Below are 17,973 nucleotides of genomic sequence, written 5' to 3' on the forward strand. Positions count from 1 at the left end.
TTATGATAGATTACAACCTTGTGAGATTTCAGTTGTACATTTTTGTTAGTCATGTTGTGGGTACACCACTTCCCCCTTTGTGCCCTCCCCCCACCCCCCCTTTTCCCTGGTAACCACCGATCAGATCTCCTTATCAATATACTAACTTCCACCTATGAGTGGAATCATATAGAGTTCGTCTTTCTCTGACTGGCTTATTTCGCTTAACATAATACCCTCGAGGTCCATCCACGTTGCTGTGAATGGGCCAATTTTGTCTTTTTTTATGGCTGAGTAGTATTCCATTGTGTATATATACCACATCTTCTTTATCCAATCATCAGTTTCTGGGCATGTAGGTTGGTTCCACGTCTTGGCTATTGTAAATAATGCTGCGATGAACATAGGGGTGCAACGGACTCTTGAGATTTCTGATTTCAGGTTCTTAGGATAGATACCCAGTAATGGGATGGCTGGGTCATAGGGTATTTCTATTTTTAACTTTTTGAGAAATCTCCATACTGTTTTCCATAGTGGCTGTGCCAGTTTGCATTCCCACCAACAGTGTATGAGGGTTCCTTTTTCTCCACAACCTCTCCAACATTTGTTGCTCTTGGTTTTGGATGTTTTTGCCAATCTAACAGGTATAAGGTGATATCTTAGTGTAGTTTTGATTTGCATTTCCCTGATGATTAGCGATGATGAACATCTTTTCATGTGTCTATTGGCCATATTCATATCTTCTTTTGAGAAATGTCTGTTCATGTCCTCTGCCCATTTTTTGATCGGGTTGTTTGTTTTTTTTGTTGTTAAGCAGTGTGAGTTCTTTGTATATTATGGAGATTAACCCTTTGTCGGATAAGTGGCTTGTAAATATTTTTTCCCAATTAGTGAGCTGTTTTTTTGTTTCAATCCTGTTTTCCCTTGCCTTGAAGAAGCTCTTTAGTCTGATGAAGTCCCATTTGTTTATTCTTCCTATTGTTTCCCTCAACTGAGGAGTTATAGTGTCCGAAAAGATTCTTTTGAAACTGATGTCAAAGAGTGTACTGCCTATATTCTCTTCCAAAAGACTTATTGTCTCAGGCCTAATCTTTAGGTCTTTGATCCATTTTGAGTTTATTTTGGTGTGTGGTGAAAAAGAATGGTCAATTTTCAATCTTTTGCATGTGGCTGTCCAGTTTTCCCAGCACCATTTGTTGAAGAGACTTTCTTTTCTCCATTGTAGGCCCTCTGCTCCTTTGTCGAAGATTAGCTGTCCATAGAAGTGTGGTTTTATTTCTGGGCTTTCACTTCTGTTCCATTGATCTGTGGACCTGTTTTTGTACCAGTACCATGCTGTTTTGATCACTGTAGCTTTGTAGTATGTTTTGAAATCGGGGATTGTGATTCCGCCGGCTTTGTTTTTCTTGCTCAAGATTGCTTTAGCAATTCGCGGTCTTTTGTTGCCCCATATGAATTTTAGGATTGTTTGTTCAATTTCTGTGAAGAATGTTCTTGGGATTCTGATTGGGATAGCATCGAATCTGTAGATTGCTTTAGGTAGTATGGACATTTTAACTATGTTTATTCTTCCAGTCCATGTGCATGGAATGTCTTTCCATCTCTTTATGTCATTGTCAATTTCTTTCAAGAAAGTCTTGTAGTTTTCATTGTATAGATCCTTCACTTCCTTGGTTAAGTTTATCCCAAGGTATTTTATTCTTTTCGTTGCGATTGTAAATGAGATTGAGTTCTTGAGTTCTTTCTCTGTTAGTTCATTGTTAGTGTATAGAAATGCTACTGATTTATGCACGTTAATTTTATACCCTGCTACTTTGCTGTAGTTGTTGATTATTTCTAATAGTTTTTCTATGGATTCTTTGGGGTTTTCTATATATAAGATCATGTCGTCTGCAAACAGCGAGAGTTTTACTTCTTCATTACCTATTTGGATTCCTTTTATTTCTTTTTCCTGCCGAATTGCTCAGGCCAGCACCTCCAGTACTATGTTGAATAGGAGTGGTGAAAGTGTGCACCCTTGTCTTGTTCCTGTCCTCAGAGGGATGGCTTTCAGTTTTTGTCCATTGAGTATGATGTTGGCTGTGGGTCTGTCATATATGGCCTTTATTATGTTGAGGTACTTTCCTTCTATACCCATTTTATTGAGAGTTTTTATCATAAACGGATGTTGGATCTTGTCGAATGCTTTCTCTGCATCTGTTGAGATGATCATGTGGTTTTTGTTTCTCATTTTGTTAATGTAGTGTATCATGTTGATTGACTTGCAGATGTTGAACCAGTATAAATCCCACTTGATCATGGTGTATAATCTTTTTAATGTATTGCTGTATTCGGTTTGTCAAAATTTTGTTGAGGATTTTTGCATCTATGTTCATCAGTGATATTGGCCTGTAGTTTTCCTTCTTTGTGTTGTCTTTTTTTTTTTTAAAGAGCACCCAAATATTTCTCCTGCCCTCCCTCAACAGGTAAGTTTTAATTTTTTTTTTTTTTTTTTGTGGGGAAAGATTCACCCTGAGTAATGTCTGTTGTCAGTCTTCCTCCTTTTTTTTCTCCTCCCCAGAGCCCCAGTACCTAATTGTATGTTCTAGTTGTAAGCCCTTCTAGTTCTTCTATGTGAGCCACTGCCACAGCATGGCTACTGACAGATGAGTGGTGTGGTTGGTTCTGCACCTGGGAACCAAACCCAGGCTGCCGAAGTGGTCAGAGTGTTGAACTTTTACCACTAGGCCATTAGGGCTGGCTTCTTAGGTAACAACTTGTATTGTGTGATGTGTTCCTTTTCATATCTTCTCCTCTGTATTTACACCCATAAATAGTTATCTATAAAAATAAATAGTTTAAGTTGTGTGGGTTTACAGAAAATTTAGCATCCCATATATCGTCAGCTCTGGTGGTTTTCATTTATTAATATGTCTTAGCAATCTTAACTCTCCATAGTGCTGTATAGTATACATAGACAACTATTTATACGGTTCCCTAATGAAGGACATTGGGATTGTTTACCATTTTTCTCTGTTCTACATGCTGCTGCAGTGAAGATTCTTGTAAAGCATGCCTCCTGGTATGCATGCACAGATGTTTCCCTGGGACAGATATACAAGTGTCAAGGTTGTGTGATGCTTTTATGCTGTAATGGATCCTGCCACCAAACAAATTGTCTTCCACTTTATACCAGAAGTGTCTGAGCATATTTGTTTCTGCTGCATGATATTATTGAACTACTTCTATGGACTTTATGAATTTTTCTAATGGGTTTGTTTATATTCTGACTGATTTGTAGAAGTTCTTTATATATTCTGGATACTTTTTCTTTTTAGGATACTTTTTAGGATATAAATTCTGGATACTTTTCTTTTCCTATTTCATTTTTGTTCTCCCAGTATTCTTTGTTTAATTTCATTTAGTGTACCTTTTGAAATTCAAAAGTTAGACATTTTAATAAGAGTATTAAATTTTAAGAAAATTTAATTTTTTCCATTATTGATTTTACAATTTGTGTCTTGCTTAAGAAGTCCTTCCCTACCCCAAAGTCATAAACATTCTCTTGTAACTTCTGTTACTTTCATGGTGTTCCCTCTCTCTATATAATATTTCTTACATACATAAATTTGAATGAATGGAGTAGAGTAGGGATCTGATAGTTTGATGGCTACTTGTCCCAATGTCATTTATTGAACAGTCCATCCTCTTAGAACTACTTTGAAAGGCTAACTTCATTAAGTACTGTGTATCAGTTAGAAATCTGTCTTTCAGGACTCTTTCTTTTGTTTCATTGATTTGTCTATTCTTCACCAATATCACAATATTTTAATTATTAGAATTCTGTAATGTGTTTTGATATGTAGTAAACGAATTTATTTCATGGTTTTTATTCAAAGTTATGTTGACTGTTTTGTGCATTTTCTCTTTCACGTGAATTTTGCAGTTAGGTTATCAAATCTTATAAAGATTATTTTGTAATTTTAATTGGGATTGCATTAAATTACAGATTAATTTGTGGAGAATTAACGTTAGACTATTGAGTTTTTCCATCCAGGAACATAATATGTTTCTGGCCTTTTTATATTCTCTGTAGTTTTTTTCTTCTGTAGTTTTTTTATTTTGAAATATATCAAACATAAATACAAGAGTAGAGTATAATATATCAAACCCTGTGACCAGAATCAAACTTCATTAGATCTTAACATTAAGCCATATATTTCCTTCATATATATGTTGTATTATCACTTTTTAATAATAAACATTCAAGATAGAGATGAGAGTCCCCTATATATTTCTCCTAGATTATTTTTCCTTCTTTCCAGAGATACCACAGTCTTGAATATGGTCAGGAGAGATCTTTTTATTTGATAAAATGGACATAACATTATATATCATGCTTACTTGCTGGGGTTGTTACATACAATGTAGACATGGTCATGTTTTTATGTCTTTTGTGGTAAGTATCCATGGATGGATTATATTGTATAGTTGAAGCACTGATAGGAAAGCTAATAGGATGATTTTTTAAGTGTCTGGAATTCTGTAATTTCTGTGTGTGATTGTTTCATATTTACTTGTATATGTGCTTGATAATTTAATATAGTATTTTAAAATGTTTTTCAAAATCAGACTTATTTTCTTACCTCCCGTGTGTTTCGGGATCAATTCCAAACTGACCATGGTTCCCTGAGAGCTGATTGTGTTCAGCTCACTTGTTAATGCATCATGTCAGTTAGAGGGTGCAAAGTGGTAAACAGCCTGCTGTCCTCCACGTGTAGTGTGTTGTCATCATACTTCAGCTTGTTCACAGTATACTGACAGTTCTTTCTTGCATCATATTTGTGAAAACCTTTTAGATCATCTAATATTTTCATATATTTCAGCTCCATATTTGAGAATAAAATATGTATGGATATTTTTAGTTTTTGTCAGCTTTAGTTCTTACTTGATTCTCTTTGAACTTCTCAGGTACTAATGTAAGTGAAGAGGATTTTCTTTTGCTCGAGCTTTTACACTGGTTTAAGGAAGAATTTTTTCAATGGGTGAATGACATTTTCTGCAGCAAATGTGGTGGCCAGACTAGGTCTAGAGATGAATCATTATCCCCCAATGATGATGAGCTGAAGTGGGGTGCGAACAGAGTAGAAGATCATTACTGTGATGCATGCCAGCTCAGCAATCGATTCCCAAGGTGGGTATCCACTGGATAATAGAGTCAGAGTAATCTCTTAAAGGACTGGTTAGAATTTTTATTAAACTTTTTATCTTCATTCTAATTATTAGAAATACATTCCTCTAGGACGTGGGTTGGCAAACTATTTTTGTAAATAGTTTTATGGAACACATCCATGCTGATTCATTTACTTATGGTCTATAAATGTTTCCACATTACAATGGCAGAGTTGAATACTGGTGACAGAGACCATATGACCTGCAAAGTCTAAAATATTTACTGTCTTTTTATAGGAAAAGTTAACTCTTGCTTTAGAATATAAATTGAGTGTAGCACTAGCACACTGAACGCTGGAAATCTTGTAGTGTTCTTTTTATACGTGAATTTTAAGGTTTTTTTTGTTTTTTTTTTTTTTAAAGATTTTATTATTTCCTTTTTCTCCCCAAAGCCCCCCGGTACATAGTTGTATATTCTTCGCTGTGGGTTCCTCTAGCTGTGGCATGTGGGACGCTGCCTCAGCGTGGTCCGATGAGCAGTGCCATGTCCGCGCCCAGGACTCGAACCAACGAAACACTGGGCTGCCTGCAGCAGAGCGCGCGAACCCAACCACTCGGCCACGGGGCCAGCCCCTGAATTTTAAGTTTTTAACTTTATAATAATACTTGATAGCAAAGAACAATAATACTAACAACATTAATAATAATACTTATGATTGTGATAGTAAATACAATGCTGTACTTAATCATCAGATGGTAATATGAAAGATAGAAGTATAGTATAGTACCATCATATTGCTTTCTTTTTATAACAATAGAAGTTTGTTTTAATTAGGTGCCTCCTCCACTCAACCTGACCTACCCTCGTATCTCTAAATTTTAAACTAAATAAATTTGAAATTTTTGATTAACTTTTTCCATCTTTTAATTTACAAGCCTCATATTAGGTTTTCTTAATTGGCGATACTTGTAAAGTTTGGTTGTACCATCAGGCAAGAAAAGATACCAAGTTTTTGAAATACCTAATTTTTGGAGCTTAGGGACTCAGCTCTGTCCTAACTAAAAATCAGTCCTATGATATACAGAATATAGGATAAACATATCCAATATCCAATAATTATCTAAAATTAGTGCAAGTTATCTCTTTATTCACTATACATTTGTACAGGCATTTTGCAAAGATTTGAAGATAAGAAATATAAAGTTAAATCCCTCTCCTTTATAAACTCTTTCTAAGCAGTTGGATGTAACTGATAATGCAGAGGGGTATAGGCTAACGATACTTTTTACAAAGTGTTAATCTTTTCCTTTCTAATCGCTTATTTTACTGTTAGCTGTTCTCTGTGTAGGGTTGAGATGATGAACACTTCATTAGAGGCTAAGTTGGTTGTTCAACTTGGCACAAGTAGTATATAGAAGGTGGAGGCATAGGATGCTCTAATTCTGGTGTTATTACTTCTTAATATAAATTTACAAGTTTTTTCAATCATTTAATTACCTGAGTTACAAATTCATTTAACTTAGCTTAAGCAAGAGCATCTGCTTAGGACAAACATGTCATTGCAGAGCCAGTTCATTCATGTAGCTGTTTCCTTCTCAAGCTCATGGCCCACATTTCTGCTCAGCTGGGACACTTTTCCTGCTTAGTTTAGCGTCTCAAATCCTTCGCAGCATGATATGCAAGATTTGGTGTTCTTCAGTTTTATGATGATTTTATAATTGGAATAAGTTTTCAGAAGATTGTTGCAAACATCTTTCAAAAAACTTCCAAAGTAACAAGCACCTTTAAGTAGTTCAGAAGAATAAAATTTCAATCAAAATGACCATTGGGAAGAAAAATAGAATTTTAAGTCAAGTTGAGTTCAACTAAGCTTTAAAATCTTTATTGAGTAATTTAAGTTGTTTACCTTTTAAATACAACGAGCTAATTATACCACTTGTTAGAGTAATATTAATGCTTAAAGCAGATTTCCTAAAGAATCTCTGCCTGTCCAAATCCTGTCTGTCCTTCCAGGCCCACTTCAAACACAAGCTCTCCTCCCCAGCCGCTCTCCCCTAACACTCAATCTGACCTGTCGTGCGGTTTGTATCAGTTCTGCCATGTAGTAAAGTTATTTGTGTTAATTCCTTATCTCTCTTAGGACTGTAAACTCCTTGAAGACTGTACCGCTTTAATCATTTTTCACCCAAGATTCTAACACAATGCCTCATATATTCTAGGCTATTTAAGAATATGAGATTAAGAAATAGCATTTTTTAGCACAGAGGTGATATAAATTCCTTAAAATTCTTTTGATCTTGATAATGAATCAAAGCTTTTTGGTTGTTATTTTAAACCAGGTATAATAACCCCGAGAAGCTTTTGGAAACAAGATGTGGACGGTGTGGCGAGTGGGCCAATTGTTTTACACTGTGCTGCCGAGCCTTAGGGTTCGAAGCCCGCTATATTTGGGATTACACAGGTACAGAACTCAGTGGGAGCAGGGCGTAGTGAGGCTTTGCCGAGGTCAGGATTTGGGTTTACAGTCTGGGCCTTGTCATTTTCTGTTACTTTCTGGCCTTGTCAGTCTGTGCTTCCGTTTGCCATCTGTAAAATAACAGTAATACCAACCTTAAAGATTTTTTGTGGGGATCACAAGATTTTTGTAGTACACCTAGCATTTTGCCTGTTACTTTGTACTGTAAATATTCTTTTGTTAATCATTTAACCATGACATTTTTAGTAATGCTGTTTCTGTATATATAAGAACATGTGTAATAATGTGCTGTAGAAATGTTCATTTTTGTATGGATTAGTATGAAAGATTTAATAATTTTAAATCTCAACATAGAAAATATGTCATAAATGTCACGAAATTTATATTGTGCCTATTTAGAAATGACTCATGTTGTTTCCAGGTTAAAAAGTTGTTTTCCTTGTTCTTAGATTTTTACTCATGTTTTTGTTGTTTTTTAAGAATGAAATAAAACCTTCACTTATAAATTATTGCCTTACAATCAAATATAGAACATCAATTGTTAGCCCTCTTGCTGCTTCTGGGTCTCGAAAGTTGAGAGAGACTGCAGTTTCAAAAATGGCATTAACTCCTTCACATTAGCAACCTAAGCCCTGGTTTTGATGCTGTTGTTCAGTATGTTTACCTTTCTTAGAGTTATAGCTCACATAATTTTTAGTTAAGCCTAAAACTGACTGCATTATAAAGGAGCTAGACCAAAAACATTTTTAAGATTTCAAAGAGAGAAATTAAAACAAGTGTTGTAGAGTATTGTATGCCACAAAATGCTCAATCTTATTAACTAAAATTTAAAATACAATAAATTATTATGTGATTCTTAGGAGTTTGTATATAGTTATTGGAAGTCATTCTGGTTTTATAAACTTAACTTTTCTTTTTTTCTGTTGCTTTCTTGTCTCTCCTTTGAGTAGACCATGTCTGGACAGAAGTCTTTTCTCCTTCTCAGCAGCGGTGGCTGCACTGTGATGCCTGTGAAGATGTCTGTGACAAACCACTCCTTTATGAAATAGGGTGGGGCAAGAAGCTTTCCTATGTCATAGCATTTTCTAAAGATGAGGTAGGACATAAGAAGAAAAAAATTTTTCTAAGGATAATGTATAATTTTTCCCCTTTTTTGACAGCTCTTGAAGGCATAATCGACATGCAATAAGCAGTATGTATTTAAAGTGTACAATTTAATAAATTTTGTCATTTGTATACACCTGTGAAGTCATCTCTGCTCCACTATCCCTGGAAGTTTCCTCATGTCCCCTTGTCATCCCACCTTCTTGCTCCTCTCCGGGCAACCACGGATCTGCTTTCTGTGACAATAGATTAATCTGTATTTCTGGAGTTTTACATAAATGGAATCATATAATGTGTATTCTTTAGTTTGGGGGGGTCTGGTTTCTTTTACTTAGCATAATTATTTTGAGATTCATCTATTGTTTTCATGTATGAGTAGTTTATTCTTTTTATTTCTGAGTAATATTCCACTGTATGGATGTATCATAGTTTGTTTATCCATTTACCTGTTGATGGACATCTGGGTACTTTCCAGTTTTTTACAGTTTCAAGTAAAGCTGCTATGAACATTCAGGCACAAGTCTTTAAATGGATATGGGTATACGATTTCTCTTCTCTTTGATAAATACCTGAAAGTGGAATGACAGGATCATATGGCAGGTGTATATTTAACTTTTTAAGAAACTGCTAAACTATTTTACATTCTCACCAGCAGTGTATAAGAGTTCCCAGTTTCTCCATATCCTTTTCAATGCGTAGTATGATCTGAGTTTTAAATTTTAGCCCTTTCAATAAATCTATGTGTAGTGGTATCTCATTGTGGTTTTCATTTGCATTTCCCTAATGACAAATAATGCTGAGCGTCGTTTTATGTGTTCGTTTGTTATCCATAGGTCTTTGCCTTTTTTTTTTCAGTTGGGTTGCTCATTTTCTTACTGTTGAGTTTTGAGGGTTCTTTATTGAATATATACTTTACAAAGATTTTCTCCCTGTCTATGGCCTATCTTTTCATTCTCCCTGTGACTTGAAGAGGAGAAATTGATGAAGTCCAGTTTATCAATGTGTTCTTTTACAGATCGTTCTTTTTGATGCTGTACCTAAGAAATTTTTGCCAAGCCCAAGCCACAATGATTTTCTTTTAGAAGTTTTATACTCTTTGTTTTACATTTGGATCTGTGATCCATTTCGAGTGAGTTTTTGTAGATAGTCCAAGGTGTGGATTGAAGTTCATCATATTGCAATGGACTATTATGAATTGTTCTAGCACCATTTATTCAAAAGATTATCCTTTCTCCATTGAATTGTCTTTGCACCTTTGTCAAAAATCAGATCTATAATATAAATTTAATATAATGAAAATCAAAAGAGTTGTTATTTGTTGAATTTTGTGAAATCAGTCTTGTAGATGAGTTTTAAAAAGCTAAATGTGGGGCTGGCCCCGTGGCCGAGTGGTTAAGTTCGCGCACTCTGCTGCCGGCGGCCCAGTGTTTCGTTGGTTCGAATCCTGGGCGCGGACATGGCACTGCTCATCAAACCACGCTGAGGCAGCGTCCCACATGCCACAACTAGAAGGACCCACAACGAAGAGTATACAACTACGTACCGGGGGGCTTTGGGGAGAAAAAGGAAAAAACTGAAATCTTTAAATAAATAAATTAAAATTAAAAAAATAAATAAAAAGCTAAATGTTCTGAAAATTTCATCATCTTATCACAGTCTTTCTTGGAACTATACCTGTTTGAAAATGAATAAAAAGCATATTCTCTTTGATTTTTCCCCACAGTTTTTAAAATTTTAAAGGATAGCATTTTAAAAATACTACTTAAGAATTACGTACATTCTAGTTAGCAAATTAAGGTTGATGGTTGTAATCTTGTTAAATATTTGTATTCTATAATTTGAGGTGGTTGATGTCACTTGGCGATATTCTTGTAAACATGAAGAGGTAATCTCCAGAAGAACTGAGATTAAAGAAGAATTACTTCGAGAAACTATTAATGGACTTAATAAGCAGGTTTGTGATGGGCATTTGTTATTTTTAACAGGACATTTAAATTTTTTATTTAATCAAGAATAGCCAATTTTTAACCCATTGAAATTCTTAAAATAGTAGCATTATTTTGCAAGCAAAAAATATCTTAATATGTTAAATGTCTTTTTGTTCATTGAAAATTTTAAGGACTCATTGTCACGTCCCAAAGTTCAGGTAAATGAAATTTCAATATATGTAATACTTGACATAAAAAGTATGTTATCTTATTTATCAAAGTAATTGTATGTTGACTATAATTACACACACTTGTCTAAGCCTGAAAATTTCTAAAACAATGCACAGGAAATTGTTAACGATGACTACTTCTGACAAGAGGAACTGGAGGTCCAAGAGGGAAGAATCAGTTTTTATTTTATACCCCTTTGGTAGTATTGAAATTTTTTACTATAGGGGGCGTTGCTTTGTTTTTCGTAATTTAAAAAATGGACAACTAATTTTGCTTCTGGCAAGTGATTAGAATAGGATGTATCCCCTTAATCCAGACAGTGATTGAGATTCAAGGTGAGGTTTCAGTCTCTGGAATTTCACCTTACTTCTAACCTGTGGCCCTTCAGAGATCCTGAGCAAGCTGAAAACCTGGAGTATTTACTAGAGCCCCTCACCTTGGGTGGCTCTGAGCTCCAGGTTATTTACACCATACCACTGTGATTCTGCTAAAAATTCCACTTTGTCTGTCAGCACTTTGACATCCATTTCCTACTTGGCTTCTCAGCCTCTCTTCCTCATGCCACTTAATAATTGGCAAATACCTGGAAGGGAGAAGAGGTGCAGTATGTTTGGTTTACCTTAATTCATTTCTTTTCTTGGATCTTACCTGCTTCAGCTCTGGCTACCTTGGTAGCTTTCTGTTGCATTCAAACAGGTGTTTGTATGTGTGTGTGTATTTTCCCCTGCTTTTTTCATCAGGACAGTTGGTCTGACACAAGCTAGTCTATCGTAACCAGAAACAGAAGTTGCTACCTCCATTTTAAATCTAGGACAGTAAAGGTCATGGATAGTTGGGTATGGCTGTTGAATGATTTCTTAACATAAAATTTGTTAAATTATTCTAAGTTTCCAATGTCCTGTTTATTTTCCAAGTAATTATATGTATGAAAAAGGTCGGTTACTTCTTTCAAGATCCCCTTAAATTACAAATGTTTTACTTTTATTCTTACTTAGAGATGGACTTCTACATTCCCCTATTCTTAATGACTTTTTTAAAAATATGAATTACAGAGGCAAATATCTTTGTCAGAAAACAGAAGAAAAGAACTTCTCCAGAGGATAATTGTGGAGCTTGTTGAATTTATATCTCCCAAAACCCCTAAACCTGGAGAATTTGGTGGAAGAATATCTGGGTCAGTGGCTTGGAGAGTAGCCCGAGGTGAAATGGGTCTAGAGGTATTTAATTCATTATAGCATCATCATCTTCTCACTTTCCTGCTTCCTGTACTGTGCTCTTTACTTACAGAAAAATGCATTGGCCATGACCTTTCAATTAACTTTTCAGAGTAATTATTTAAAAATGTAGACATTTGAAGAGAACCAGTGGTTGATTGACATAGTATAATCACATACAAGAGTTAACAAAGGACATTAAAATGGGATTTTTCTATTTTTTACCTTATCTAAATTTTTAGCGCAGTATAACTTTTACTGAAGTACATACAGAAAAATGCACAAATGGTAAGTGTATGGCTTGACAAATTTTTTACAGATTGAGCACCCATGTAGCCACCAACCAGAATAAGAAATAGACTACCAGAACCTCAGAAATAACCATGAGTTCCCTTCCAGTCACTGCCTTCCTCCCCTAAGAGTAACCATTATCCTAGTTTTAACATCATAGATTAGTTTTGCCTGTTATTGTGCTTTATGTAAATGGAATCTCATAATTATACTCTTTTGTAAATGGTTTCTTCCTCTCAACCTTTTTGAAAGTGAGATTCATACTTGTTGCTGCATGTTTATGGTATGTTTATTTTCATTGCTGTATAATATACCATTGAGTGAATATACTGCAATTTATTAGTGTCACTATTGATGGGTATTTGAGTTGTTTCTAGATTTTGGCTGTTAAAAACTGTGCTGCTGTGAACATTCATATACGTGTTTTCGATGAATGTGTTGATGCCTTTCAGATAAGTATATTCCTAGAAGTGAATTGCTAGGTGATACAGTATGAGTATGTTCAGCTTTAGTAGATACTGCCAATTTTCCAAAGTGGTTGGGCCAGTTTACACTTTCACCAACAGTGTATGAGATTTTTTCACATTTTTGCCTACAGTTGGTATTATCTCTCTGTTTCATTTTAGCAGTTCTGATGGTAGATAGTAGTAGTACACTATGATTTTAATTGGCATTTTGGTGATGACTAATGAAGTTGAATGCCTGTTCTTTAAACTTTTGGGTATCCTCTTTTGTGACGTGCCTCTTCATGTCTTTCAAAATAACATTTTAATGCATTTAAAAGAGCTCAGTTGTACCTTTTTTCATTTTTTGTTTTTCCATATTGAACCTTTATAAAGTACAGTGGGAAAAATGATAGAATCTGGGTAATTCAGCTGATGGTATTTATTTCTTGTTATATTCTTGCATACATCTGGTATTGGCTAGAAATTGTTGTTGGTGTGATTACTATTGTCAAACTTATTTTAAGATATTTTCTTTTGATTAACCTCCCAAAATTAAATAATGAACAATGGAAATATAATTTTTATAGTTAGGGGCTGGGTGAAAAGCAATGTGCTCTGTAATGGACGTTAAGAAAGTAGAATAATGGGGCTGGCCCTCTGGCCGAGTTTGTGCGCTCTACTTAAGCGGCCCAGGGTTTCACCGGTTCGGATCCTGGGCCACAGACATAGCACCACTCATCAGGCCGTGCTGAGGTGGCATTCCACATGCCACAACTAGAAGGACCCACCACTAAAAATATACAGCTATGTACCGGGGAGCACTGGGGAGAAAAAGGAAAAATAAAATCTTTAAAAAAAAAACAAACAAAAAAAGAAAGTAAAGTAAACTGTCCCTCGCCCCTCGGGAGTTTACAGTTGACTCACTAGAAAGTATTTGATATAAATGTCTAAGAAGATACGTAATAAAAAATGCTTGAAAGGAAAATAATCCAGCACAGTATCGATATCACACAGTTCCAAATTAAAGTTTTATATCTACTTTTTCTAAATTTCCTGTTGTTGTAACTCATTTCTCTAATAAAGGAATATGTCCAAAAGCAGTGAATTATTCCCAGTAAACTTTATGTTTGCTTTTTAACTTATCTCATCATCTTTAGCAGGCAGTTGGAAGTGTTGGTTCAGCTATAGAGTTACGAGATCTAAATTCAACAAATAATTCAAATCACTGCTGATGCAGTGCAAGTTACAAGTATAAATCTAAATGAAGCCAATTTTAAAGAGCTAATTTAATTCACAGCTGTGTTCAATTTAAAACGTGGATATTATTTAGGTCTTCATTTCTTCTTCTTTATATGGATATATGTGCTTCCTCTTGCATGGCATATAAATTGATTAAACTTTAAAAATATGAATTGGGTCATATGCCCAAATTGTTTTCCCTTGTGAAGATTTTTTAAATTTCTCAATTACTGGAGACCACATTAGGGCCATGGAATTAAAAAAAAATCATTTTTCTCTTTAGAAATACATGTTTGTTTTAAAATTAAATTGAAAAATGTCAGTCCTAAAAAATCACCAAACTGTACCTTAAAAACAGTTGGAAAAAGAAGGTAACATTGGTGGTATCATTCCAGAAAGAAAAGTTTTATCTTAATCTTAGATTAAAAAGATTTTATGAAATATGAATGTTATTCTAGATTGTTCAGTTGCATACATGATATGTTCAGTAGCATATATTTTTTCTTTTCCCTTTGGTAATTAGTTATCTTTTGTAAAATAGTAGATAATGCTACTTTAAAATTTTAATTCCATTTGGTTTATGTCAGTGCTCTGAAATATCTTTGATAAAAAAAGAGAAGAAAAGAATTGAGAAGTACTGTTACATACTTTTTTGAAGTGTAGTATACTGATTCATAACTATAAAATAAATTTCTAAAAATAATAAACTCTGTTCTTACCTTTTTGGCAGTAATGACAGATTCTACTAGGGAATTATCTTCTTGTTTATACATTTATAAATATTTTTCTCTTTCTGTCTCTAAGATGTTTTGCATTCTGCATATTGAGTCTTATACATTATAAGTTTTTACATTGTTTAATATCTAGTACCCAATGTTTAATAAACATTGGAGAAGTAGGCAGGGGATAGGCCATATAGAGCCCTGTTAGCCTTGGTAAAGGTTTAGAGCTTAAGTATAGTGGGAAGTCAATGGAGTGAGTTAAACAGGAAAGTGATGTATTCCAGTTTACATTTTTAAAGAATCACTTCCATTACTATCTGGAGCATGGATAGGAGAGGTAAGAGTTAAAGCAGGAGTCAGCTTTGGGAGACAGTTGCAGTAGTCCAATTAGGAGATGGTGCAGGTAGTGGAAATAAAGAAAAATAAATGAATTCAGGTTGAACACAAAATCACAGAAATTTTAGTCAGAGCCATAGTTCATACTTCTTGTTTTCTGTCTAATAATGTTTCGTGCTATATTAGCATCATTCTGATCATATTTAACATATAAAATATTTTTTGAATTTTCCAGTAGCACCAATTTTTCATTTTCAAGTTGAAAGAATGTCTTACCACTAAACTTAACAGTTCCTCTTTGTATTTATATATTTTTTCCCTTGAAAAACTAATTCTGCTTTCTTTTTAAGAGAAAAGAAAACGTATTCATCCCTTCTGAAAATGAGAAGATTTCTAAAGAGCTCCACCTTTGTTATAATATTGTGAAAGATCAATATGTCCGAGTTTCAAATAATAATCAAACCATTTCTGGATGGGAGAGTGGTGTGTGGAAAATGGAATCCATATTCAGAAAAGTTGAAACAGACTGGAACATGGTAACTTAACGCATGAAACTTTAAAACCTTTGTCGTTGTTTAAGCAAATATGGATTGGCTTCATTTTTCAGTTGTGCATAATGTGAACACTGGTAGATCAAAACTGCTTTCAGTAATCCTTAAAGCTATGCAAGAAAATCTTGCTCCCAATGTTTAATCAAAAGTCCATTACAAATTCACGTTTATTTCAAGGAAGTATCCAGTTTCATCAAAGAGGCTGAATTTAATTCTTTTGGGGGAACAATAGTCAAGTGTATGACCAACCCATGTGACTAGTTTTTGCCTGAATATATAAAATATATTGTTATTTAATTCCTTCACAAGATATGTATTAATTGCCTACTAAATGCAAGGCTGTTGGGAGTATAACAGCTTTAGTCCAAAATCCCAAGAGCTAACCATCTAACATGCTTTCATTTCAAAAGAATGTAGATGATTGAGCAGCGATGCTAATTATTTCTTCTGTGTCCTAAAAAATAAAGAAGGAAATGGATTCTAGGACTATAGTAGTTCACTTGTACCAACTTACACATTGTTGTTACATGTTACCTGTAACAAGCAAGAGCCTTTGCTTTTAAACTGCCATACCCCTTAGACACACACCAAAAATAAACTCAGAGCTGGTCACATGACCTCAACAGATCTAACCGTATTATTGATAGATTTTCATAGGAGTCAGTGAACTTCTAGGGAGCTTTTAAAGTTAACTTGCCAAGATGGTTGAGTGGGAAGAGAAATTGTTCACTTGTGAAGTATATAGGATAGATTAAAAACTGAGTCACAGATGAACAGCTGCTAGTGTTTATGAGCATCTTCTACAGCCTTATCACTGTACTAGGCATCAGAGTACAAAAGACTTATAGAGATACGACCTCTGCTTTATTTTTTTTCCCAATCGTTAGTTTTTGTTCTGAACTTACCTTGGCTTGTATCTTGGTGATCTTTTTGTATTAAACCAAGAATAACTTAGAGGATTATTAAAATTGTAGATTTAGGAATTTTCTTTAGTTAAAGAAGGGCATTAAAAATAATTTAAGATGTGTGTATCTATAATTGATTATATAGTTGATGAGAAAGGATGAACTTTTTCTGAAAGTCTGTCCTTAGCCTAAAAATTCCTCTGAACAGAAAGCAGGATAAGACAGACATGTTTTTCATCCAAGGTCTAGTCTTTACTTGCTAAACTGAAGAAGAAAAACATGCCTTTCTTCCTAACTAGCAGTGTTAATGGAGAAAGTAATGACAGAGAAAATAATGATGTGCTGCGAAGATGTGGTGTGCTGAAAAACAGGTCTACTCTAGGGCGCGTTTCTTCTTTGTCTGAGTCACTCGTTTGTTCATCAGCAAACATTTACTGAGTGCCTGTTGTGCCAGGCATTGTTCTCAGCTACATGGATTGAAAAATGAAGACACGGTTTCTGCCCTCCCAGTCTAACAGGGGAAACTGGAGCATAAGCAGCCATCTTAACCACAATGCAGAGTGCTATAATAAGGATATAAACACATTGCTATGGAAACACCAAGGAGGGAGTAATTAGCTCTGGCTGTGGGAGTTGGGCAAAGCTCCACCGAGCAGGCGACATTTGAGCTGACGCTGAAGGGTGAGTAGGTGTTTATAAGGCAAGGGAACAGCAGGGAAAAAGCATGGAGTACATGGCATGTTTTGAGACCTCTAAATAGAACATTGTGACCAGAGAGGGTCTATTGTATGACAAAGATTTAAATAATGTAAATGAGATGTGAAAGCCATTAAATAAAATCAGGCCCCTACTCAAGTAAAGTGTATACCTTAATATACTTTTACGAAGGGCACTGGTTTTTAAAAGTTGAATGAATCTATTTCCAGTTACAATATTTAGTACCAAATGAAGAAAAACACTAGAATCTTAACTACACTTGTAGAGACTAATAACTCATAAATAATGTATTACCATTAAAACTTGAGTTTTCCACCTAAATCAGTATTTTTAGTTCTGTTAGTACTAGCATGTCCCGAGTTTCTAGATAGTAGAAGCCTATTTCCCCTCACACCTGGAATCGTGACAGATCACATACAGCCTGCTGTCAGATCGTTAGAACAGATTCTTCACCCTCTCGGAGAGGTAGCCTCCCAGGAGCACCGAGACTCACTAAGTTTTACTACTTAGCAAATACATTATCCAGTGATGTCTGGATGGAAAGGAATATGAAAAGCTAAATCAAGAAGACCAGGATGTTTTTTAGGAGGCAAGTGATAACACTTTGACAAAAGTGATATTAATAGCTTCCTAAGTAGTCTCCCTGTGCCTGCCCTGGTCCCTTCAAAGATGTTCTCCGTGC

At 34.9% G+C, this 17,973-nt stretch overlaps 1 protein-coding gene across 3 annotated transcripts in view; it reads left to right on the top strand.

The window, feature by feature from the left end:
- The window catches only part of NGLY1 (N-glycanase 1), a 56,562-nt gene that overhangs the window by 32,480 nt on the left and 6,109 nt on the right, over positions 1-17,973 (top strand). For 2 of the 3 annotated variants that reach the window (XM_023620834.2, XM_023620837.2), the window contains exons 5-10: positions 4,930-5,152; positions 7,471-7,592; positions 8,558-8,703; positions 10,555-10,665; positions 11,923-12,087; positions 15,469-15,654. In XM_023620834.2, the coding sequence (XP_023476602.1) occupies positions 4,930-5,152; positions 7,471-7,592; positions 8,558-8,703; positions 10,555-10,665; positions 11,923-12,087; positions 15,469-15,654 (953 nt within the window). The remainder of the gene's footprint in view (positions 1-4,929; positions 5,153-7,470; positions 7,593-8,557; positions 8,704-10,554; positions 10,666-11,922; positions 12,088-15,468; positions 15,655-17,973) is intronic. The other variant, XM_023620835.2, reaches the window with a different exon arrangement.

This window comes from Equus caballus, chromosome 16 (genome assembly GCF_041296265.1).
Source record: "Equus caballus isolate H_3958 breed thoroughbred chromosome 16, TB-T2T, whole genome shotgun sequence".
Taxonomy (NCBI): Eukaryota; Metazoa; Chordata; class Mammalia; order Perissodactyla; family Equidae; genus Equus; species Equus caballus.